Source organism: Lithobates pipiens, unplaced genomic scaffold, assembly GCF_037356315.1.
Source record: "Lithobates pipiens isolate NorthernLeopardFrog02 unplaced genomic scaffold, aLitPip1_a1.2 Scaffold_16, whole genome shotgun sequence".
In the NCBI taxonomy this organism is placed as follows: Eukaryota; Metazoa; Chordata; class Amphibia; order Anura; family Ranidae; genus Lithobates; species Lithobates pipiens.
Genome location: NW_027507748.1, coordinates 634672475 through 634697309, shown reverse-complemented (window position 1 = coordinate 634697309; position 24835 = coordinate 634672475). Strand labels below are relative to the sequence as shown.

The following is a 24835-nucleotide window of genomic DNA, read 5'->3' as shown; positions in this document are numbered from 1 at the left end:
TAAAGTTGAGTCACTGATCTGGAATAAGTATGTTAATCAGGAAAGTCTGAGAAAATAATGTTCAGAAAACTTGTTCTGGGTAAGTGAGTTTTTAAACCGAAAGGATCAGCAGTGGCAGGCTCCTTTTTACTCACTTGACCGGCTTCTGTTAAGCTCTTGTAAATTTGCTGAAACTGATTTTAGTGGGAGCCAAGAGTATTCACAGTCTGGTACTCTTGGGGTCTTGTGTTCCCCAAATTTTCAGATGACCTAAACACAGACAAAATACAACAAACTTCACAATACCAACTTAAAGACGTACCTATTATTTTCTACGAATGAAGTATTAAACCAGAAATAGAACGGACAGTCATCATAGCCCTTGGGTAGACCCTAAGTAAAAAAAGATGACAGATAATCTGTAGTATATTGTATTAAAATATGTCTACCAAAATACAGAACTAAAGTTGCAGGCTAAGTGTATTCAGGTTATTATAGCATGGACATGTTCTAACAGAGTGACTTTAAATTGCTCAATCATTTAGTGTATAGCATAATTACAGTGTGGGAAAGCAGTATGTGAGGCAATAGCATTTATATATTTCCTTTAGTCCAAGTCATCACTCTTCAAAATATCAAAATCAAGATGAAGCTAAAAACAAATATAAATCACTTACAGCGCTAGATTCAAATCTTATCTTTACGTCTCCAGAGATAACCGGACAAGCATCCAAGCTGATGACTGCAGAATTATTCCCAGGATCATAAAACAGCTGTAAGAAAATATCATTATAAAGAAATAGAATATAAGAATATAATATATATTGTATAACATAATATAAGAATATCATATAACAGAATATAAAACAGCAATTGTCTAGCAGAGACTTAAAATACTTTAATCCCATTTTTTTCTTTTTGGCACTAGATTATCCCATGGATCGGCGGGTCTACTAAGGCACTCCTTGATATGAATGGGTGAATGAATGTATGGTGTTTGTGCCTCGGCCTTGTCTGTTCAATGTTCCTCATCCTTCGGTTTCATCAACGAGACTGCTCCCCTGTCTCCACAGCTCCTAGGCTAGATGCCTTCCTTGTGGGTTCCATCCGATATTGGGAATAGCAGATCCCTTTTTTTTTGGATTTTTGATTATCATGACTAGTTACACCCTGTCTGCAACATTAACTCCTGATGAAGTGAACTATGTTTCATGAAACACATTGAGACTATTCACATGGAGAAACTCTGTGACTATGTATTGAAATGTAAACAATTGTAATATCTTACATTCTGGTCCATTTCTCTCTTTTTAATCAATCTTTTAAATACATGTTTGCAATAAAGTGGATGGTTTTTATCATTTACGTATAATACATATATTTTGTGTGTGACCTCCATAAAAATCTAAAGGGGCAATTGTTGTTTTACTTCCTTTTTTAGGTTTTCTAGTAGAGTTTCGTTTGTTGTCACCCAGATTGCAAGGATAACTTGCCACAAATTTGTGGCGGTGATGAATTGTAAGTCTTATTAAAGAAGAGTTCCAGGCTTTTTATGTTTATTAAAAGTCAGCAGCTATAAAAAGTGTAGTTGTTGACTTTTAATAAACAGACACTTACCTGTTCCACGGTCCAACGATGCAGCCGAACGGAGCGTCGCTCCTCTCCCCCTCCTCTCCGCCGGTGACTCCATTGCCACTCTGGGCACCTGGCTGTGACAGCTTTCGGCTTCATAGCCAGGTACGCACGGCTCATGCGCAGGTCGCGCTGTGCTCCCGGAGTGCACGGGTGATCTCCTGGGACTGTCACGTGTCTCAGGAGATCGCCTAGAGGGAGGGGCCGCCTAAGGAGAAAAGAGGAGTCACCTTGGAGGTCCCTGGGCGGAAGGAGGAAGTGGGACAGGAAGTCCCACTCCTAAAGAAGCCCCCATTCCCCCCCCACAAAAATTTACCACGCCAAATGTGCCATGTAAGAGGACGAGGAGTGCTTAAAGCGGAAGTTCCATTTTTGGGTGGAACTTCCGCTTTAACTTGCTGCACATGTACGCATGCAGAGCAGTTGAAACACAAGTGCTAGCTGACGCTTTTCCAACTTGTAGCAAGTTTGCGTGGTAATTCTCTAGCAAGACCAAAGTTGCAGTGGTGAGTCTACTGCAAGAGCCCTGCAAGTCTACAGCATGACAATTCAGCCACAGTGACCCCTGTGGTGGGATGACTATTGCACAACATAACTGAACCAAAACTTCACATATGTCTTGTTCCACTGTCAGTGCTGACTGGTCTTCAGCTGTAGCCTGTGCTATAAAGAATCATGTGCTCTAAAATAATTACTGTCCAGTAATACCCACATCCAATCAGAAATTTGCTTTTGATTGTGGGAGAAAAAAAAAGCAGTCCATTTGGGTAAACAGAAATGGCAGAGGAGTCCCTAGTACCTGCAATCTTCCTGAAGGTATACAATGTTTAGTTTAAACATAACTGCCATACTATACCTTACAGTTTTCCTGAGTCTCACAGACACACTGGAATACCACTTGTTTCTTGATTATTATCTGTACCTTCAAGTCACTTCCATTGTTTCTTCCTACTCCTGTGTATTATTAAATGTTCAACAAAAAATTATTATATTGTTGCAAATTCCTGATGATGGAACATGTATGCTTCTCTATGCAAGAAATCACAACCATTGGAGAGGGGGGTCAGTAAATGTAAACCTGAACTGAATGACATTTAGCTTGCTAAAGTATTCTGTATCATAAACAACTGCCATTTTTTAAAATTTCTCAAGCTGGGTTTCCTGATGGTAAAAACAATTGATTGTGCCTAATGCCACTTACACACAAATAAACTCTGACGGTCTTTCCGACGAAGTTCCGACTGAGTTCCGCTGAAACGGACTTGCCTATACACGATCATACCAAAGTCCGTTCGTTTAGAACGTGATGGCGTACAACGGGACTAGAAATGGAAGTTAAATAGCCAGTAGCCAATAGCTGCCCTTGCGTCGTTTTTGGTCTGTCGGAATAGCATACAGAAGAACGGTTTTCCCGATAGGAATTGATTCCATCAGAAAGATTTAAAACATGTTCTATTTCTAGGTCCATCAGAATTTTTGAGAAAAAAAGTCAGAGAATCTAACACACGATCGGAAAATCCAATGAAATGATTCCGTCTGACCTTTTCTGCCGGAAAGTCCGTTCGTGTGTGCGCAGCATGAGAGTTATGTCCACTTGTAGTCTCTGTTGGAATCACAACGCAGGAGCACAATTGGGAAATGGGAATGGGTGAGTGGCTTTCCTATAACAGGACATGCCTGAATGGATCACCAGATATTCATTTAATGAAACTAGCAGTTTTTAAAGTGTATATATAAAAAAACTACTTTTGAAATCACTTGTTTCTGTATAAGAGATTATATTTATTGGGTTCACATACAGTATCTTACAAGTGAGTACACTCCTCAAGTTTTTGTAATAAATATTTTATTATATCTTTTCATGAAGAAATGACACTTTGCTACAATGTAAAGTAGTGAGTGTACAGCTTGTATAACAGTGTAAATTTGTTGTCTCCTCAAAATAACTCAACACACAGCCATTAATGTCTAAACTGCTGGCAACAAAAGTGAGAACACCCCTAAGTGAAAATGTCCAAATTGGCCCAAAATGTCAATATTTTGTGTGGCTACCATTATTTTCCAGCACTGCCTTAACCCTCTTAGGCATGGAGTTCACCAGAGCTTCACAGGTTGCCACTGGAGTCCTCTTCCATTCCTACATGACGACATCACAGAGCTGAGGAGGGTTTAGGCCTGGAGACCAGTCCTTGGCCAGTCCATCACCTTTACCCTCAGCTTCTTTAGCAAGGCAGTGGTCATCTGGGAGGTGTGTTTGGGGTAGTTATCATGTTGGAATACTGCCCTGCGGTCCACTCTCCAAAGGGAGGGGATCATGCTCTGCTTCAGTATGTCACAGTACATGTTGGCATTCATGATTCCCTCAATGAACTCTAGCTCCCCAATGCCGGTGTTCTGTCGAGAAGTGCCCCCCATTGAATAGTGCATGCGCAGGATGGAGCCACACTTCAGCTGATTTGACGATCAGCTGGAGTGACATGACCAGGGCGCAAGCGCACATTGTAGGAGGCATCCCCCGATGGGAGATACCATTTCACGGCCACAATTGAAACCTATACAAACAGCGGGGGGAGACTGTAGTTCTCACATTGTGCCTCGCTGTTGCGGGGTGACTTTAGGCAAGGTTCACACAGGGGGCGACACGACTTGCCGCTCCGCGACCTGCCGCGACCTCAGCGGCGACTTGCAAACGACTTCTGTATAGAAGTCAATGCAAGTCGCCCGAGGTCGCCCAAAAGTAGTACAGGAACCTTTTTTCTAAGTCTGAGCGACTCGAGTCGCTCCTCTTAGAACAGTTCCGTAGTACAGAACGGGGGCGACTTGTCAGGTCGCGGCGCGTCGCCCCCTGTGTGAACCGAGCCTTACAGTGTGTTGATGGTTTGGTTTTGTCTGTGTTGCAGGGCAGGTTTGCTGTGTTGAATGGCCGGTTTTGCCTGTGTGAAAGGGTGGGTTGCAACACAGACAAAACCAGCTCATCAACACAGCCACTAGCCACTGTACAGCAGCAGCGATGCACAATTTGAGAACTACGGTCTCCCCCACTGTTTGTATAGGTTTACATTGTGCCTGTGAAATGGTATCTTCCCTCGAGAGATACCTCCTACAATGTGCGCATGCGACCTGGTTACGTCAGCCCAGCTGATCGGTAAATCAGCTGTTGTGCTATTCCGTACGGTGCATGCGCAGTACATACTGGGCATTATTTGATGGGGGGCACTTCTCGACAGAACACCGGCAACACTCATGCAGCCCCAGACCATGACACTCCCACCATCATGCGTGACTGTAGGCAAGACACTCTTGTCTTTGTAGCTAATGTCTATATTCAAACTGGAGAAAGTGGTATATGATGGATGCACTGAAGCGTCCATCATATCCCCTGGCTACTGCCACAAATGCTTGACACCATCTGAACCAAATAAGTTTATCTTGGTCTCATCAGACCACAGGACATGGTTCCAGTAATCCATGTCCTTAGTCTGCTTGTCTTTAGCAAACTGTTTGCGGGCTTTCTTGTGCATCATCTTTAGAAGAGGCTTTCTTCTGGGAATGACAGCCATGCAGACCAATTTTATGCAGTGTGCGGCTTATGGTCTGAGCACTGACAGGCTGACACCCCACCCCTTCAACCTCTGCAGCAATGCTGGCATCAATCAAACCTCTATTTAACAAAGACAACCTCTGGATATGACGCTGAGCACGTGCACTCATCTTCTTTAGTTGCCCATGGTGAGGCCTGTTCTGAGTGGAACCTGTCCTGTTAAACGGCTGTATGGTCTTGGCCACCGTGCTGCAGCTCAGTTTCAGGGTCTTGACAATCTTCTTATAGCCTAGGCCATCTTTATGTAGAGCATCAATTATTTTTTTCAGATCCTCAGAAAGTCCTTTGCCATGAGGTGCCATGTTGAACTTCCAGTAACCAGTATGAGAGACTGAGAGTGATAACACCAAATTTAACACACCTGCTCCCCATTGACACTTGAGACCTTGTAACACTAACTAGTCACAGGATACCGGGAGGGAAAATGGCTAATGAGGCTCAATTTGGACATTTTCACTTAGGGGTGTACTTATGTTGCCAGTGGTTTAGACATTAATGGCTGTGTGTTGAGTTATTTTGAGGGGTCAGAAAATGTATGCCGTTATACAGGCTTTACACTCACTACTTTACATTGTAGCAAAGTGTAATTTCTTCAGTTTTGTCACATGAAAAGATATAAGGGTCGTACTCACTTTTGTGAGATACTGTATATTGTAAAGTGGCATTACATGTAAGGGAGACAGGCTTAACTGGGAGTGGTAAATCATGCATGAGCCAGAGACACCCAAAAACAGTTCAAGTGGGTTTGTGCTGCATTATATTTTAGCATGGCCATACAAAAAATAAAATTTCATAAAAGAGAGTTTTGTACAACAATTCATTGCATAAAAACATAATAAACATCTGCTCATCTGAGCCACTATCTAAACATATGTCAGTTCCTGACTAATAATGCCACCCAATGAGCTCCCCAATGCAAAAAGGCAGCACATGTACCTTTTTAGCAAACTGTCATCAGTCAGCCTTTTCACCCAGCAGCAGGCTCTCAGCAGAGAAAGCAAAGATAGAGCCCCTGGCATAAGTCAGCTCAGATATAAAGGCCCATGGACAGCTGACTAATTAGTGAAGTCTAGCTAACAGGTAAAATGTAAACCTAGACCTGGAAGCTTTTTCCCACTCAAAGTTATACAAAGCATCTAGGTTCCAGAAAGTAGACCAGAACCATCTACTTAAGAAGAATTCCAGGTATTTATATTTTTGCATAGTTACATTGGTCCAGCTTGGACTAATGGAGCTATGCACACACCATAGCTGTGGAATCCCTCGAGAAGCTGGACATTATTGTAGTAGACACCTTTTAGTCCAATGATCTCCACTGGCTTCCAGGTCCTGTGCTGATAGGCTTCACTGCTGCATTCTAAACACAGAAAGTTGGCCGCTCAGCATGGGCCCATTCAGAGATCACCTTCTCTGATGGGACAAGGCGGAGAGGCAAGGGGATGATGTCACACACTCCACCTCACTCAGAGAATGCTGTGCAACCATTGAGAAGATACAAAGCATTCTCTGAATGGTGCTAGTGCCCAGTGGCTGACCTCCTGTGCTAAAAATGCAGCAGGACAGCCACTTGGCAAGGAACCCAGAATCTAGTGGAGATCAATGTAGTAGGGGTGCCTACTACAATGATTTCCAGTTTCTAGAGGGATCCCACAGGTATGGTATATGCATAGCTACATTGGTCCAAGCTGAATTAATGTACCTATGTAAAAATATCTATCACTGGAATTCCTCTTTAAAGATTTGAGAAAACAACTAATTTGTTACCTCATAACAGACACAAACCCTGGAGCCCCTCACTATGTATAGGTGAGAAACCTAGGTAACATGTATGCTCCATCTGCAATCTTGCCAGCCAGTGTTTCGCAATAGGCAGATGCCTCACCAAGAGAGACATCTGCCCTTAATTAAGCTACATGCAATTGAGATTTTCCGTAATTTCCTTCCCAAGCTGGCCAGGTGTTAGTCAGCTATGAGTCCCAAAGATATCTCCCATTTTGGAAAGTCTATATGATAATGAACAAAAACACCGACACAGTCCTTCACAGACATGTGCATTGGCTGGGTTGGCTGCCCAAGTTATGTTGCATTATTCTAAGTACTGTATAAAGAAAATGCAACCTGCCAGAGCATGCAGTATGAAGTTTAGGGCTCCTTATAAATTGAATATTGCAGATCCCAGTGGTTTCTGCACCATTCTTTTCTCCTATATTGGCGATTTTTAAACCCCAACTTTTTTTTAATAGAGTAGGAAAGGATTCAAACTTATCTCTAGATTATATTGTCGTCTGTGTCTCCACTGGGGCCATATCCCTCGCTTTTTTTTCTTGGGACTCCAGGACAGCAAATGAGGGGATAGGGTCACTAAGACAGGAAGGCATAAACAGCAATAAAAACCTCACAGAAGATCTAAACTTTACTCACTCTACTGAAAATATTTTTTATTGCTACCACTGCTCCCATTGAAAAGATATTCCATTACTTTCTCTCCCTTTGACTTCCTGTCACTGTGAAAGGAAGTGATGGAATGTCTTCCCAGTGGGGGCACAGGCAGTTATAACAACCAGGCAGAGGTTCTATTCCTTCCTCTCTTTAAAAGTTGGGTTATAACAACTGCCTGGTAGCAAAGTTCAGATGCACATTTAAACTTTAAAGGATAAGTTCACCTAAAAAAAAAATGCAGGTAAAAAAATCTGCATTTCTTTTTTATTTTTTTACTATAAGCCTGCAAAGCATTGCACCTGCGATCAGCAGACTGTGGGTGCAATGGTGGGTTCTTGAAGACTGCCTGTGTAAGCTGTCTGCTCGTACCTCGTACGGACAGGCAGTTACACTCTGAAAGGAAGACTCAATGAACTACCTAGAGTGCTTAACAGCACTACAAACTACTTGTAGTTTTCACATTCACAGATCACTGTGAATGAATGACGCAGCCAGGCAAGTGGAGCCGACTTTTTAAAATTGTGACAGCAAGCGTGGGGGGAAGTTCTCCTGCTCGCTGTCAAAACGGGGAATGGAGGGGATGCATCTGTAACATGTTACATTCTGAATATAAGTGTAACAAGTTACATGTTACAAAAGGTGAACTCAAGGCCAGGACAAGGGGTGGGCAGCAAGAGCGGCTGCCCTGGGCACTATGGTATTATGTGAGGTGGGGGGTGGTCCGCTGACAAGAGATTGGTGGGGGGGAAGACTTGTGTTGGGAGGGGGGATTTGGGGGGTGCCAGGGGGTAAGAGTTAATCCAGGAGGGGGAATTTGTGCTAGAAGAGGTGATATGGTAGAGGGGGTAAAGGACTTGTACAAGGAGGGGAATGTTTTGGGGGGAGATTTTTAAGGGGAGGTTGTCCTAGGAGGGGGGATGGGGGGATTAATGCTTGGAGGGGGAATTTGGAGTGTGAGGGAGAGGATGTGTAGTCGGAGGGTCAATTTGAGGGGCAGAGGATTTGTGCCAGGAGGGGAGATTTTTTGAGAGGAAATTGTGCTAGGGATGGGGGGCAAAGATTTGTGCATGGAGGGGGGATTTTTGCTGACACATGCTCATACATCTTTTGGGGGGGGGGGGCACAGTTTGGCATGTTTGCCCTGGGCTCTAGATGACCTTATCCTGGCACTGGGTGAACTTATCCTTTTAATTCTAAAATGTAATTTATCTATATTTATATTAAATACTGGGCTCCATTCACAAAACTGTATTTGTTTCTTTAGGATTTGAGGTAAAATAGCTCATAGCGCTTTTCAAAAAAAATTTGCAATTCACAAAAAATGCTGCTAAAATAAGGCATGCATTATTCCATGGAAATGTGTGGTATTTATCTCATGCAATGTGTTATCCAGTTGGATAGATTCAGTGGAGAGGGATTAGAACATCTGTCAGTTTTTATTACTGTCTGATTTACCCTCATTATTGTTACTGTTTCTCTTTATCACTGAAAGTGAAAGGAAAATAAATTCCCACATTTTGGGTTGATATTGGGCAATAATAGTAGGGAAATTTTCTCAATGGGACACAGAGGGCAAACATTTTTTACAGGGGTTCTAACCCTCCACTACTCTATCCAAAATGAAAAATAAAGTTTTGTCTTTAGTTGCACTTTAAAGTTATATTTTCTGTGATGTTTAGTGAAGGCACTGGTTTTGGTTTTGTCTGTTTTGTCAATGTTCTCTGACATTCTTCAAATTGATGACACCCATCTCCTCACTGCTTAAGGCAGAGTTCCACCCAAAAATGGAACTACCACTTTAAGGGAAGGTGACTCCCCTGACATGCCACACTTGGCATGTAATTTTTTGGGGGGGAGAGCGGAAACCCTCTTTTTAGAGGGTTCCAGCTCCCACTTGGTCCTGGCGCACCCGCGGCGCCGGAAGGGAGATCACCTTCCCCCCTCCCTCTCGGGAATTATTTTGGACACGTCACAGGTATGATTGCCCCGGCCAGTCAGAGCGCGCAGCATGGCTTGCACATGTGCAGTGCGTCTCATGCATGTGCAGTACGTGCCCAGCTGTGAAGCCACAGCCGGGCACCCACAGTGACAATGCCAGCGCCGCAGTGAGGAGGGGGAGACGCATCGCCGGACCCTGGATAGGTAAGTGTCCGATTATTAAAAGTCAGCAGCTGCAGTATTTGTAGCTGCTGACTTTTAATTTTTTTTTTAAAAGGATCTCAGCTTTAAGTTTAAGAGTGATTTCACACTGAAGCACAGAGCGACTCACAACGGGGGTCCAGTGCGTCTCCATTCACTGTTCCAGGTCTGATTTCAGCCTGAATTTTTTGCTGAATTCAGACCTGAAACAGACCAGAAGACACACAGGACTCCAGGGGGCGCTCCGGTCCTCTCTCCATAGAGAGCCAGTCACAATCTCCTGACATGTAAATTGGATGCGAGGAAACCCACATCCAATTCGCACTAGTGTGAACCCAGCCTCACACCTTTGTAAGAATACTTGTCTATTCCTAATGCGAATCTTGTGAAAAATTTCGCCAAAGATATCTTCAAATATATTTGTGAAAAAGTAAAGTATTCACACTACATATGATGTATGTTAACAATGAATCAGACCATTGTGATATGAATGTACATAGTGATTGTGAGGCTTATGCTGCAAATGATGTATATATAGTGTACTGTATATACACAAAACCAATCTCTGAAAATCTGATGAAATGACAGGAGGAAATAGATATATTTCGCTACATGTACTGGAGTTGATTTACTAAAGGCAAATAGGCAAGTTCTCCGTAAGACCTCCAGGGCTTAGTAAATGAGGGAAAGCTCTGCTGACTTCCATCATCCAATCATGTGCAAGCAAAAATGTATTTTTTTAAGAAGAAGTTCCTTGCATGTGATTAGGTATTGTTTGTAAAGTGAAGCTTTACCTCATTTACGAAGCTCTGGAGCAACTGTACTTGCAGAGTGCCCAATCTATTTGCCTTTAGTAAATCAACCCCATTGCTTCTGTGTTTTTATCCATATTTTGGCTTCTATGCATTACTGTTAAGGAACCTATTTCAGAAAGGTAGAGACTACTCCAACATGGCTATTATATATTTACATCCCTTAAATACCACATGCATGGACCACTACTTATTTACCGCATGCATTTATTTATTTTCTTTTGTGAATTGACTTTAAGCCATTTTATGAGGTATTTACCAAGTGTTTTGGTTTTTTGAGGCAAATGCAACATAAAAGGGATAGTGAATTTGGGAAAAATGTATCAGATCCCCTAAATACCACATGTGATCTGCTTTAGTGAATGGAGCCCAGTGTGTTTTAAACAGGTATAGAATCACTGAAACACTGGGGTGGATTTACTAAAACTAAAGAGTGGAAAATCTGGGGCAGCTGTGCATGGTAGCCAATCAGCTTGTTCAATTAAGCTTTGACAAAAAAAAAAAAATGGAAGCTGATTATTTGGTTTAGACATGTGCGCCGTCAATAAATTTGTTTTGTTTCGTTCCATTTCATAGTAGCTGGTAATTTGTATTTCGTAATTTGTGTCTGAAATTCAATTTGGATTCATGCAAATACGAATTTTCGTTAGGTTTGTTAACTTTTCGTAACAATTACGAACGTTTGTTATGATGACTTTATCATTTAGGGGCTCCCAGCATCCCTGTGCTGTGCTGACTTCCTGGGTTTTTAACTTCATCATAATGAATAATTGTAATTAACAAAAATTCTTACTTTGTCCAATTCTGAATCTCCCATCGACTACCAGTAACCAGTCTCCCACTCCCATATTAAAATAGGTAATTTTCCCAACCCTCACTCAGCAACAGAAGAAAACTTCTGATCAGCAAAACACCAGTCATGTTTCGTTGTAACGGAATTTGGCTCTGAAATTCGTAAATTAAATTTCGTATTTCGTACAAAATTCAGAAGCACAGCAATTCGTATTTCCTCCCGGATGTACGAATTTACAGAAATTTGTACGAATTTCTGTAAATTCGTACATTAAACTAATCGCACATGTCTAGTTTTTATGCAAAGCTGTACCAGATTTTGTACTCTCCAGTTTTAGTAAGTTAACCCCACTGTTCTTAGGCAGTTTTATAACAAGATTAAGTTATGAAAATAGTACCTAGAAAGCAATCAAAACATATTGCTAATTTATTTCTTTACTCCATCCTGCTTAAAGCGGGATTGCACTGTGGAAAAAAAATATTAAAAGCCAGCAGCTACAAATACTGCAGCTGCTTACTTTTAATAAATGGACACTCACCTGTCCCGGGGTCCAGCGATGCCGGCAGCCGAGGCCGATCGATCGCTCGGCTCTCGGCTGCTGCCGCCACCATTCTAGGTGAGGGAATCAGGAAGTGAAGCGCTGCGGCTTCACTTCCCGGTTCCCTACTGCGCATGCGCGAGTCGCGCCGAGCAATAGGAATTGTCCGCGCTGTCTCTGGGACCCGTGTGTGTCCCAGCAGACAGCGCGGCAGGGACAGGAAGAGGCATAGACTCCCATGGAAGTGGTCTTTGACAGGTATCTGCACCCCCCTCCCCCCTGAAAGGTGCCAATTGTGACACCGGAGGGGGGGAGGGTTCCGATCAGCGGAAGTTCCACTTTAGGGTGGAACCCCGCTTTAACATGAATTTCGAGTCGTTGCTATTAAAGTGGATGTAAACCCACTCTCATCCTTTCTAAACTACTGCAATATTGGTTATCTAGAAGGATATACATGCCTCCTGCATGTATCTTTACCTGTCAAATGTCTCCCCTCTGTCTGCTATGAGACCCGAAAAACTGCAGATTCTGTGGGTGGGTCTGTTGTCTGGAGCTCAGTGGGTGGAGTCGTGATGTCAGTAGACTCCCCACCCACCTCTACCCTACCCTTTATCAACATGCTTTTTCTCCTGTGTATTTCTTAGGCCGCGTACACACGGGCGGATTGTCTGCCCAACTAAGTTCGTCAGACAATCCGACAGACAGTCCGTCCAAACTTTTGAATGAACGGACTTGCCCACACACGGCACTTTTTGAGCGGACTAATACGGCGGACTAAGTCCGCCATACAATCCGCTCTACTTTTGAAATGAACGGACTCGCCCACACATGCGGAGAAAAGTCCGCTCATTTCGAGCGCGTCTCCAGGTAGGCGGGGCCCGCGAAGGAGACGTCGCTGGCCCCGCCGCCTGGAATGGACTTAAAGGGGAACCCCAACGCCGAAAAAAATCGGCGTGGGGGTGCCCCGCAAATCCACAACAGACCCTTGTCCGAGCACGCTACCCGCCCGGCCAGGAAAGGGGGGCGAGCGAGCGCCCCCCCTCCTGAGCCGTACCAGGCCGCGTGCCCTCAACATGGGGGTGCCTTGGGGAAGGGGGGGCCGCGCGGCCCCCCCACCCCAAAGCACCTTGTCCCCATGTTAATGAGGACAAGGGCCTCTTCCCGACAACCCTGGCCGTTGGTTGTCGGGGTCTGCGGGCGGGGGGCTTATCGGAATCCGGGAGCCCCCTTTAATAAGGGGGCCCCCGGATACCGGCCCCCCACCCTATGTGAATGAGTATGGGGTACAATGTACCCCTACCCATTCACCTGTGAAAAAAAGTACAAACAACACAGGGTTAAAATATTTTATTGCACAGCTCCGGGGGTCTTCCGTCTTCGGGGGTCTTCTCGCCGGACTCCTCCACTATCTTCTTGTAGCTCTTTTGCTAGCGGAGGAGTCCGGCTTTCTTCCTCCCCGCCGCCGGCCTCTTCTCCCGACTTCGGGGGTCTTGTCCCCCTCTTCGGTTCTTCTGCCGGGCCACCGCGCCTTCTTATAGCTCTTTTACAGGCGGTGGCCCGGTCTTCTGTCGCCGCTGTCGCCGCCGCCTTTCGTTCTTCTTCTTCTTCTTCTTCTTCTTCTTCTTCTCCAGGAGATGTTGCCTCGACGATCTCTCCGGCCGGAATGCCAGAGCCGCGCTGCGCGGCCACTTATATAGTGACAATGGGGCGGTGTCACATGGTATATGTCACATGGGTTGGTCACATGGGTTGATGTCACATGGGGACATGGGGATGTCACATGGGGACTATGACATCGTAAGGGGGCGGGGTCACCATGTGACACCAACCACCAACCCATGTGACATATACCATGTGACACCGCCCCATTGTCAGAAGAAGAAGAAGAAGAAGAAGAACGGAAGGCGGCGGCGACAGAAGACCAGGCCACCGCCTGTAAAAGAGCTATAAGAAGGCGCGGTGGCCCGGCAGAAGAACCGAAGAGGGGGACAAGACCCCCGAAGTCGGGAGAAGAGGCCGGCGGCGGGGAGGAAGAAAGCCGGACTCCTCCGCTAGCAAAAGAGCTACAAGAAGATAGCGGAGGAGTCCGGCGAGAAGACCCCCGAAGACGGAAGACCCCCGGAGCTGTGCAATAAAATATTTTAACCCTGTGTTGTGTTTCTTTTTGTACTTTTTTTCACAGGTGAATGGGTAGGGGTACATTGTACCCCATACTCATTCACATAGGGTGGGGGGCCGGTATCCGGGGGCCCCCTTATTAAAGGGGGCTCCCGGATTCCGATAAGCCCCCTGCCCGCAGACCCCGACAACCAACGGCCAGGGTTGTCGGGAAGAGGCCCTTGTCCTCATCAACATGGGGACAAGGTGCTTTGGGGTGGGGGGGCCGCGCGGCCCCCCCTTCCCCAAGGCACCCCCCATGTTGAGGGCACGCGGCCTGGTACGGCTCAGGAGGGGGGGCGCTCGCTCGCCCCCCTTTCCTGGCCGGCCGGGTAGCGTGCTCGGACGAGGGTCTGTTGTGGACTTAGGGGGGACCCCCACGCCGATTTTTTTCAGCGTTGGGGTTCCCCTTTAAGTCCATACCAGGCGGCGGGGCCAGCAACGTCTCCGTCGCGGGCCCCGCCTACCTGGATACCCGCTCGAAATGAGCGGACTTTTCTCCGGGCGGGAAAAGTCTGCTCATTTCAAAAGTTGGGCGGACTGGCACACACACGGGCGGATTGTCCGCCCAAATGCAAGTCCAGCGGACAGTCTTTCCAACATTCCGAAAGACTTAGTCCGCCAGACTGTCCGCTGAAAAAGTCAGCTGAAGCCCACACACGAGCGGACTGTCCGCTGAAATGTGTTTCGGCGGACTAAGTTGGGCAGACAGTCCGCCCGTGTGTACGCGGCCCTACACTGAACTTCTGCTATGATCACCAACATCCAGTCAAAACCCAGAAAAGTCCCCACATGACTTCAGCATGCCAAATCATGCTGAGTTGTGGAACAGCCAATCCTTGCAGAGCAGCAGAATAAAGGAGTGGGAGAGAATCAAAAAATAATGCATGTCTCTTAGGCTAGTGCACGAGATATGTAAATCACCTGTCACTCACAGCAAGGGGGAGGATTTGACAAAGTTTTTCTCTGTTTGTCAAGATTTATCTCACTGAACAATAAAAGATGATTGCTCAGAGCTGGATTAACTCTTTGTGGCAAGACTGGGCTCAAATGATAGGAAATCTTATACTCTACATTATGGTATTAAAAAAAATACTAAATGCACATTGTTTTGCATTAAAAAACGGTGCCTTTAAAAAGTATTCATACCCCTTTTTCCACACTTTGTTATGTTACAAAAAAAAAACTTAAATGTATTTTATTGGGATTATATGTGCTAGACCAACACAAAGTGGAACATAATTGTAAAGTAGAAGGAAAATGATAAATGTTTTTTCAAAATTTTTATCTGAAAATAAATATGTGAAAAGTGTGGTGTGCATTTGTATTCACCCCCCCCCCCCTCCCCCAGTCAATACTTTTTAGAACCACCTTTCACTGCAATTACAGTTTCAGGTCTTTTTGGGTATGTTTCTACACATCTAGAGAGTGACTTTTTGGCCATTCTTCTTTGCAAAATGTTGAAAATTTCAAGGGGTATGAATATTTTTTCGAGGCATTGTACTATTTTATTTCGAAGGAGCCTAAAAAGCGTTGTACCCGCAATCAGCAGATCATGGGTGCCATTCAGGACTCCTAAAGACTGTCAGTGTGAGCTGTCTTACTGTACATCCTACATTGTACAGGCAGGAAGACTCTATGAACTACTTGAGCACTCAACAGCGCCCCGGTAGTTCATTGAGAACTACAAGCCGACAGATGTAAAGACTCTCTCGGTACTTGTAGTTCATTGATTCACAGGGATCTGTGAGTCAATGACACAGCTCTGTGGACTGAGCTCTTTTCAGATAGTGACAGCAGGTACGGGGAGAAGATCCCTGGCCTGCTATCACAGAGAGGGGGAATCGGGAAGCGGCTGCAGGATCAGGAACATGTTACATGTTCCGCCCTAAAAACAGATGGAACATGTAACATGTTCCCAAAGGTGAACTTATCCTTTAAGTAGTCATGCTGAATATTGTAGCCAATATTTTCTAACCATTTCAAAGGCTTCAGCCATATTCCGCAGGCTGCACACCTATAGTTCACTCTAGATTAGATAAAACCAAACTCCAAGCAAAACCTTTAAAAACATCTGTCAATCTTTTACTGCTGTATTATGGGGGGGGGGGGGGGGGTGCAGCAGTGAGGGGTAATTGCACAACTGATGATAGGCAGCACTAAAAACACACTTTCTAGCAGAGTTGACGAAGGTTTAGAACCTCTGTCATGATTTTATCGCTGTGTCCCCATCAAGATGTTTTACATTTACTTTCTGTTCAAGTCACGGGAGCTATTTATTAAAGGAACATCCACTTTGCACTGAAAGCGCACTTAGAAGTGCAGTCGTTGTAGATCTGAGGGGGGCATTCAAGGAAAATAAAAAAGAGCATTTGCTTGCTAGCTTGCACGTGATTGGATGATAAAATCAGCAGAGCTTCCCCTCATTTCAGATCTACCCCGTATATTTAGAGCGACTGCACTTCCAAGTGCACTTTCAGTGCAAAGTGGATTTACCTTTCACAAATAACCCCCATGGCATCAGATGGAACAAGAAGATAAAATCTCCTTTTATGGTTCTAAACTTTCTCTGCTTTATTCAAAATGACAAATACTGTTTCGACCAATGTTTGGCTTTGGGCTCTTGTCTTTAATGTATGATTAGAACGTGTCCTAATAATTATTTCATTCTTAGCATACAGTAAATGCTAAAATTACCTTCAATTGAATGGATTCGAATACTTCGAATTCTGAACTTTTTCTCTGGAGGGAGCTGTAAAGAGTACTTGTTCTTCAGAATTTCATAATAAGCCACATATCTACTCTGCAAGTAAACACATACACACATAACATTAGTATACTGTTTCAGAGGTAAGAAGCACAATTTTGCAGTGCTGGGAATCTGGGTCCAATATCCACCAGAAACCCGAGGGTCATTTCTAAATGCTCAGATCTCGAGACAAAAGTATGCCAGTAGGCTACCAAGTGGTTATGCAGAAAGTGCGTTTGTCAAACAAATATTCAACTTTCAGCTTTTTTTGTGGGCAAGGAATAATGTGTGGTTTAGTGCCCTTTGTAACGTAAATATATTTTTGTGGTAAAGGAGCGCCGAACCTAATGGTGATATATGATAACATGATGGGTGGTATATGGTCCTAGAGGCTGCTCACCAGCAACTGTAGTGTTGGAAGAGTTTACTAAAGTGTTGAAAGGAAGGAAGCACCACGCTGGTTTGTACAGCCCTTTGAGAGATTTTATTGAGTTATTTACAGGCATACCTCACTTTTAAGTACACAATGGGGTTTATTTACTAAAGCTGGAAAGTGCAAAATCAGGCTCCCTTCTGAATAGAAACCAATGAGCTTCTAACCCCAGCTTGTTCAATTAAGCTTTGGTAATAAAACCTGGCAGGTCATTGGTTTCTATGCAGAAGTGAGCCTGATTGTGCACTTTCCAGCTTTAGTAAATGAACCCCATTGTGTACTTAAAAGTGGGTTATGCCTGTATATGCTATACATTTGTATATAGTGTTTACCACATTATAAGGATTTTTTGTATTTTCTCTATTGACTCGTTTTTAGCCCTGATAAAGGACGAGTGCTGAGGCCCTGAAACACATCGTCTGTTGCAAAATTAAATTCTTCCGAAGGACTGTACAAACTAGTGTGGTACTCCCATCCTTTCAATAGTCTATAAAATAATGACATTATTTAAAATAAACAATTTAGATAAATTATCTTGGTGTTGGCTAGACAAAACAGCACCTGATTTTTTGTTGGTCCCTCCATTTTTAAAGTGGAACTTCACTTTAGGTTTGCCTCCTCATTCCTTTAAAACCGAACACATATTAATTAGACAGGTTCTGGGGCTAATTGAATGCAGAAAGCCTCTAAGTGAGTTGCAACCTTAATCAGTCACAGAACCTGTGTAATTAATATGTGTTTGGTTTTAAAGGGATGAGGAGGCAACCCTACTTAACTTTCTCAGTTAACATTGACTCTTTTTAATCCTAATGCTGCTAGCATTAGTAAATAGAGAGCAAAGTATATTATGTTTACTTGTTTTAATTAATTCATTAATGTATGTATTAATTTACATGCCTAGGCAAATAATCTCATACATCCCATGAGTAGTCAGGAGGGGAGGAGTGGTTTTCTCAGCTAGACACACTCTCCTGCCTGCATGCCTGGGCTAAGCACAGATAGATTCTGGGAAGTAAATGCTACATGAATAGTGATGGACGAACTTCCGACGGAACGTTTCGCGAACTGCGGGCCCCATTGAACTTCGCAAACCTACAGGTCAAATTTGCAGCCACAAAATAATTAATAGCTGTGCAAACATAGTCCCACCACATGGCCAATGAAATAACACATGTATGAGGTGAATCTGGGATCGACAACTACAAGCATTCTTTTTTTATATGGGAAATTGTTGTGACAATTCAGGACTGTGGAGCGCATGAAGGCAATGGAGGAGAGGGAAGGTCAGGGTAGGCAAAGAGGGTGCAGGAGATGATCACCAGCAGCGTGACATACAGCAATGACACCTGCACCGTGATAGAGTCATCTGACACCAGCACCGTGATAGAGAGCACTGACATCAGCAGCGTGACATACAGCAATGACACCTGCACCGTGATAGAGTCATCTGGCAACAGCACCGTGATAGAGAGCACTGACATCAGCAGCGTGACATAAAGCACTAACACCAGCACCGTGAAACACAGCACTGACAGCAGCACCGTGATAGAGAGCACTGACATCAGCAGCGTGACATAAAGCACTAACACCAGCACCGTGAAACACAGCACTGACAGCAGCACTGTGATAGAGAGCACTGACATCAGCAGCGCGACGGTGGTGGTGGTGGTGTTGTTGGTGGTAGTGTCTTTGGGGGTGCACATAGCAGAGAGTGAAGAAGAGGGTGCAGATCGAGAGGATGGTGCAGAAGAGTAAGGCTGAGTGAGCCACTCAACCAAGTCTGGTGTGTCCTTTAAAGTAATTGAACGCACCTTCTGCAACTTCCCACTTTGGCTCAAGCCTGTTGCTCCTGCCCTACCCCTACCACCCCTGCGGAAGGGCCTGCCTCTTCCTCTGCCTGTCATTTTTTAAATGACCCTGTGACAAAACTCTCAGTCCCTATACCGATGAAGGACTGCTGCAGTATAGGGCAGCGGTCAGCAGTAGTGCACCTCAACCCTATGTATTGTGGACCTATACCAGTCCTTATAGAATGGCAGACTGTACCTCACTCAACCCTATGTACTATAGCACCCTACACCAGGTTATTACCAGTCCTTATAATGAGCTTTGTGGAACTAGTAGGTTGTGAATGATTAGCAGACTGCAGCAGAAGGGCAGCAGTCAAGTATAATATTCTTTCTATATTTGGAAGAAAGAATATTATACGTGTACAAGCCTATTACCATACCACTGATACCAGTCCTGAAAAGAACCTTTGTGGACCTAATATAGTAACAGCTACTGATTAAACTGACCCTCACTGCCTTACACACTGCTTCCTGCCTGTCCCTATATAAACTGACAAAACAGAGGCTACTGGAACAATAACTGGAATAGCACTTTTGTGGACCTGATAGTAACAGCTAATGACTAAACTGACTGTCCCTACAGCAGACACACCGTCCTGTCCCTTTCTCTAAACTGACAAAAGACACTCAGGCTGCTGCAACAATCAGTAGCACAGCAAACCTATATACACCTAACACCTATACCAGTCCTGAAAAGAACTTTTGTGTACCAAATAGCTAGCGATTTGGGTCACTGCAATCTCTCCCTGCTCCACACAGCAACCTCTCCCTATAGTGACAGAAGAAAGAATGTAAAATGGCCGCCGGATCGGGTCTATTTATAAGTTAGGGGTAATGTCCAAGTGTCCATGTGCTGTAATGTCTCAATTGGCTGTCCTGTACCCCATGATGGATGTGTCATCATAGGTCAAAGTTCTTTTACACAGTAAACATGGAAGTCCGCCAGGCAAACGGCGCCAATAGTCCGCCGAACGGGCGGACCGCGAACAGCCGAAATGCGCCGCGAAACGACCGCTGAGCGAACCGTTCGGCCATCACTATACATGAACCATTTGCCCTGTGTTTAAATGTAATTTCCCAACAAAATAAAGCATGGAGACATGGATGGGTCAGTTTGCTTTGAATATTAAAAACATATTAAATTGAGTTTTCAGTTTGTGGTGCTCAGATGCAGAATAATTCCGCTTGAAGTTACTGGAGTATGAAATCATAGAGTTTTTGCATCCTCTATGCCAGTGGTCTCCAAACTGCGGGCCCAGGGCTGGATGTGGCCCTTTGCATGCTTTTGTCCAGCCCTTGAGGCATTATTCCCCCACTGTTAGCAACAGTGGGGCATAGCTCATGCCACTGGCAATAGGACACTAGTCTTCCCACTGATACCAATGAGGTGGCACTATTCCTCCCATTGACACCATCGATGGGACACTATTCCTGCCATTGACACCATCGATGGGATACCATTCCTCCCATTGACACCATCGATTGGACACTATTCTTCCTACTGACACCAATAATTGGGCACTATTCCTCCCACTGACACCATCAATGGGACGCTATTTCTCCCACTGACACCATTGATGGGGCAATATACAGACATACCCCACTCTTAAGAACACAATGGGGTTTATTTACTAAAGCTGGAAAGTGCAAAATCAAGCTCACTTCTACATAGAAACCAATGAGCTTCTAACCCCAACTTGTTCAATTAAGCTTTGGTAATAAAACCTGGAAGCTCATTGGTTTCTATGCAGAAGTGAGCCTGATTTTTCACTTTCCAGCTTTAGTAAATAAACCCCATTGTGTACTTAAAAGTGGGGTATACCTGTATCTCCCACTGACACCAATGATGGGGCAATATATCTCCCACTGATACCAACGATGGGGCACCATGCCTTCCCCTAATACCAATTATGGGGCATTGTTCAAGATAAGAGATCATCTCACATAGATTGAAAAGCCATCAAATGGGTGGTGTTATAGCTGACCATATGTGCAGCACCATGGTGGCTTTCTTAGCTGTAAAGGATAGGGGAGTTTAGTTCCAACTTCCCGCCCCAGTCTATAGCAGAACGACGGCCAGGCGGGGATTTTTCCATCGTGACTGGATGTCATATGATGTCCTGTCAGGAAGAGCAGATTAAGTGGCCATGGGGCCGCGCAGCGGTGTGATTTGTCACTGGCTGTGTCTATGGGACACAGCTGATGACTGATCAGTGTATCGGCTCACTGCCGGTACCATGGACTACCAATCATAGCAGGTCACAGGTCGCTTCTTTTCATGCCATCCATTGTGTACAATTGTGTTGCTAGCTGTGATTAGTCAACTTGATTACATGGTACAGACACGGCCAATCACAGCCCATCTTTACCATATGATTAGCTTTGACCAATCACAGCGAATTACAATAAAACAACCTGAATGAATCAGTTTCATTCAGTAAAATGCTTGCTTATAGCAATGTAATCCATTGCTATAAGCAAACATAAGGTGTTAAAAAAATAAATCTTACTATGGTAACATTATATTGTTCTGGTCACAGTGTGTTAAAACAAATCATAAAAAAAGCAAAAATGTAATTAAAAAAGCAAAAATAGCAAATAACTTTTTTGTACTATCACCAATCAGTCTCCCTGATCACCACCACACCAGTTTTATGACACTGTACTGCACCGGTGATATTATGTGAAAAAAAAAATGTTGTTTCTTCATTTTCCAAAAACTTCAAAAAACCTACCATGCCTCTTACTAAATACCTTGGACTGTCTATTTTCTAAAAAGGGCTCATTAGGGGGATATCTGTACTACCCTGACATTTTCAGGCCTAAAGAAATGGCATAGGCTGTCAGTACATCAGGATTGATCAATTTTCAGATATATACCATAGTTTGTGAAATGTATAACGTTCCTACAGACTAAATAACATACACTGATTTGGGTTATTGTCACCAAATAAATATAGCAGAATTTTGGCCTAAACTTATAGAACAGTTATTTATTTGCAAAATTACATAACAGAAACGAAGAAAAACACATTTTGCTTTTTCAAACTTTTCAGTCTTTTTTTGTTTATTTAGCAAAAAATAAAAATCCCAGTGGTGATTAAATACCATCAAAAGAAAGCTCTAGTTGTGTGAACAAAATTAGAAAAACTTAGTTTGGGTACAGTGTTGCATGACTGCACAATTGTCATTCAACTTGTGTGACAGCGCTGATAGCTGAAAATTGTCCTGGCCAGGAAGGGGTAAAATAACCCACTATTGAAGTAGTTAAAAGACAACAAATTATATTTCTTTACGTAGTTATTAACAGAAATCTATTTAGAGACACATTACCTTTCCAAAAAGTCATGTGACTGCTCTTAACTTGAATATGAATCAGTTACAAGACAGGACTAACCTGTGAGGGTGTTTCTACCCCTTGAAACTTGGTGCTGACAGATGTATCTGTCCTGCGTTCACCAAAATAATCCAGACTTTCCTAAACAAAAAAAAGACAAGACTCATTACTCCTTCATTTAACAAACTGTACAGGTCCCGGGAATTGCACTGTCAGGTGCACCCAAGCTAGGTAATATTCAGCTCTAAATATGTCTGACAATACAACAGTCATTATCTAAGTAAGGCTACATTCAATTGCGGTTTTCACCGCATCCAATTTGCATAACATGCAAGTGTGACCGGCTTTCTATGGAACCAGTTCACACATGTCTGGGGCGGCTGCGGTGCATATTCCAAAAGGGTCCTTTGCGTTTTTGGCTCCGGTTCAGGTGCAAATTCAGGCAATAATTTGGACGTGAATCGCACCCGAACCAGTGAACAGGAATGCACCGGACCCCAAGCTGGAAACCGCAGCCGCACATATGTGAACCCCGCCTTAGAATGACCCTGGAAGCAGACCGTATGCATGATCATCAACTCTATCTAGTGGCCATGATGCAGTATTTTCTCTATATGCCACAATTGAATAGAATCTTGGATGAGCATCTTAGCAAAAACAATATAGGGGGATATGGGATATGATTTTTCTACACACGCACACACACCTACACAGGTTGAACTGGATGGACTGTTATCTTTATTCAACCTTACCAACTATGTAACTATGAATAACACATTATAACCACTAGATGGAACTGACGATCATAGAATATAAATATATTAGGCAAATTATGGGGATTAATTGTGATGGCTGTGCAAATGCTTGAGTCATCTGCACAGTAAATTTATTTTATAAAAGTTTTGCAAATGTGAATACACTATTTATAAGGTGAAATTTTAGTGTGTTTGAGTAAAAAAACTAAGTTACACTGTATTTCTAAGAAACACATATTTTGAGCTATTGTTGAAATATTTACATTGTAGCAAACAGCTATTCTATTTACATTGTAGCAAACAGCTGTATATATATATATATATTTAGCGCTGACTCCTGAAGAGCACGCGCTATGCGTTTTTCAAAGTTAAAGGGGTTGTAAAGTAAAAAATTTTATTTTTTTAAAATAACAAACATGTCATACTTACCTCCACTGTGCAGCTCGTTTTGCACAGGGTGGCCCCGAACCTGCTCTTCTGGGGTCCCTCGGCGGCTGTCTCTGCTTCCTCCCGCAGGTGCTTCTCACGTTAATGCGAGCTCCCTCGCATTGGTGAGAAGCACTGCGGGCGCGCTCCCGTGATACAGCCGGCGGCTATAGCCGCTCGCTGTATCACAAGGCCCCGCCCCCCGGCGCGCTGCGTCATTGGATGTGATTGACAGCAGCGCGAGCCAATGGCTGCGCTGCTTTCAATCCATCCACTCCAGCCAATCAGCGGCCAGGCTGAGCGGCGAAGAGGACGGCGGGGGCGAGCGCGGGATTTTCGAGGGGTCAGGTAAGTAAAACGGGGGGACTGGGGGCGCCAGCAGTGTGAGATGTTTTTTCACCTTAATGCATAGAATGCATTAAGGTGAAAAAACATTTACCTTTACAACCCCTTTAAGGTTATGACTGAACTGGGCACAATTATCTAAATTTGGACTTTAGCATCAGTCTGACTGGACTATGAGATGCTCAGCCTGACCACAGGGGGCACTGTCTCTTCTGGCAGGCATAGAACTATGGTCTGGTTGGGTGCTTAACCACTTTCCGACCTGCACACGCCGATGTACGTCGGCAGAATGGCACGGGCAGGCATATTGGCGTACAGGTACATCCATTTCTATATGCCACCCTGCCATCACATGCGCACCGCTGGAGGCATGCTCGTGTGCTGGTCAGGACCCCCTTGAGTCCGGTCACGGGTCCCGTGGTCTTGATCGCAGCGTTATTAGCAATAAATTTAAACATTTTTTTAACTTTTTTCCATGGTCATTGGTACCGTTTATGTCCCACCCTGCGCCCTCTTTTAGTAATCTACATTTCAATAGGGATGAGCTACCATGTGTGACCTTGGTTGGGATTTGGCATCAAGCTTATCAGGTTTCAATTGGGGGCACAGTGGTGTAGTGGTTAACACTCTCACCTAGCAGTAAAAAGCATCGCTGGTTCAAATCCCAACCACGACACTACCTGCCTGGAGTTTGCATGTTCTCCCTGTGCCTGTGTGGGTTTCCTCTGGGTACTCCGGTTTCCCCCCATACTCCAAAGACATGCAGGTAGGTTAATTGGCTTCTGTCCAAAATTGGCCCTAGTATATGAATGGGGACCTTGGCTTGTGGTCTCCTTGAGGTTAGGGACTG

The 24835-nt window shown here is 44.2% G+C and overlaps 1 protein-coding gene across 4 annotated transcripts in view; it reads right to left on the bottom strand.

Annotated features, from left to right (window-relative positions):
• LOC143983987 (phosphatidylinositol 3,4,5-trisphosphate 3-phosphatase TPTE2-like) overlaps positions 1-24835 on the bottom strand; it is a 103836-nt gene that overhangs the window by 4312 nt on the left and 74689 nt on the right. For 3 of the 4 annotated variants that reach the window (XM_077484211.1, XM_077484210.1, XM_077484208.1), the window contains exons 14-19: positions 22520-22600; positions 16788-16893; positions 7475-7573; positions 2468-2565; positions 657-752; positions 302-372 (exon numbers count right to left, since the gene is read on the bottom strand). In XM_077484211.1, the coding sequence (XP_077340337.1) occupies positions 302-372; positions 657-752; positions 2468-2565; positions 7475-7573; positions 16788-16893; positions 22520-22600 (551 nt within the window). The remainder of the gene's footprint in view (positions 1-301; positions 373-656; positions 753-2467; positions 2566-7474; positions 7574-16787; positions 16894-22519; positions 22601-24835) is intronic. The other variant, XM_077484209.1, reaches the window with a different exon arrangement.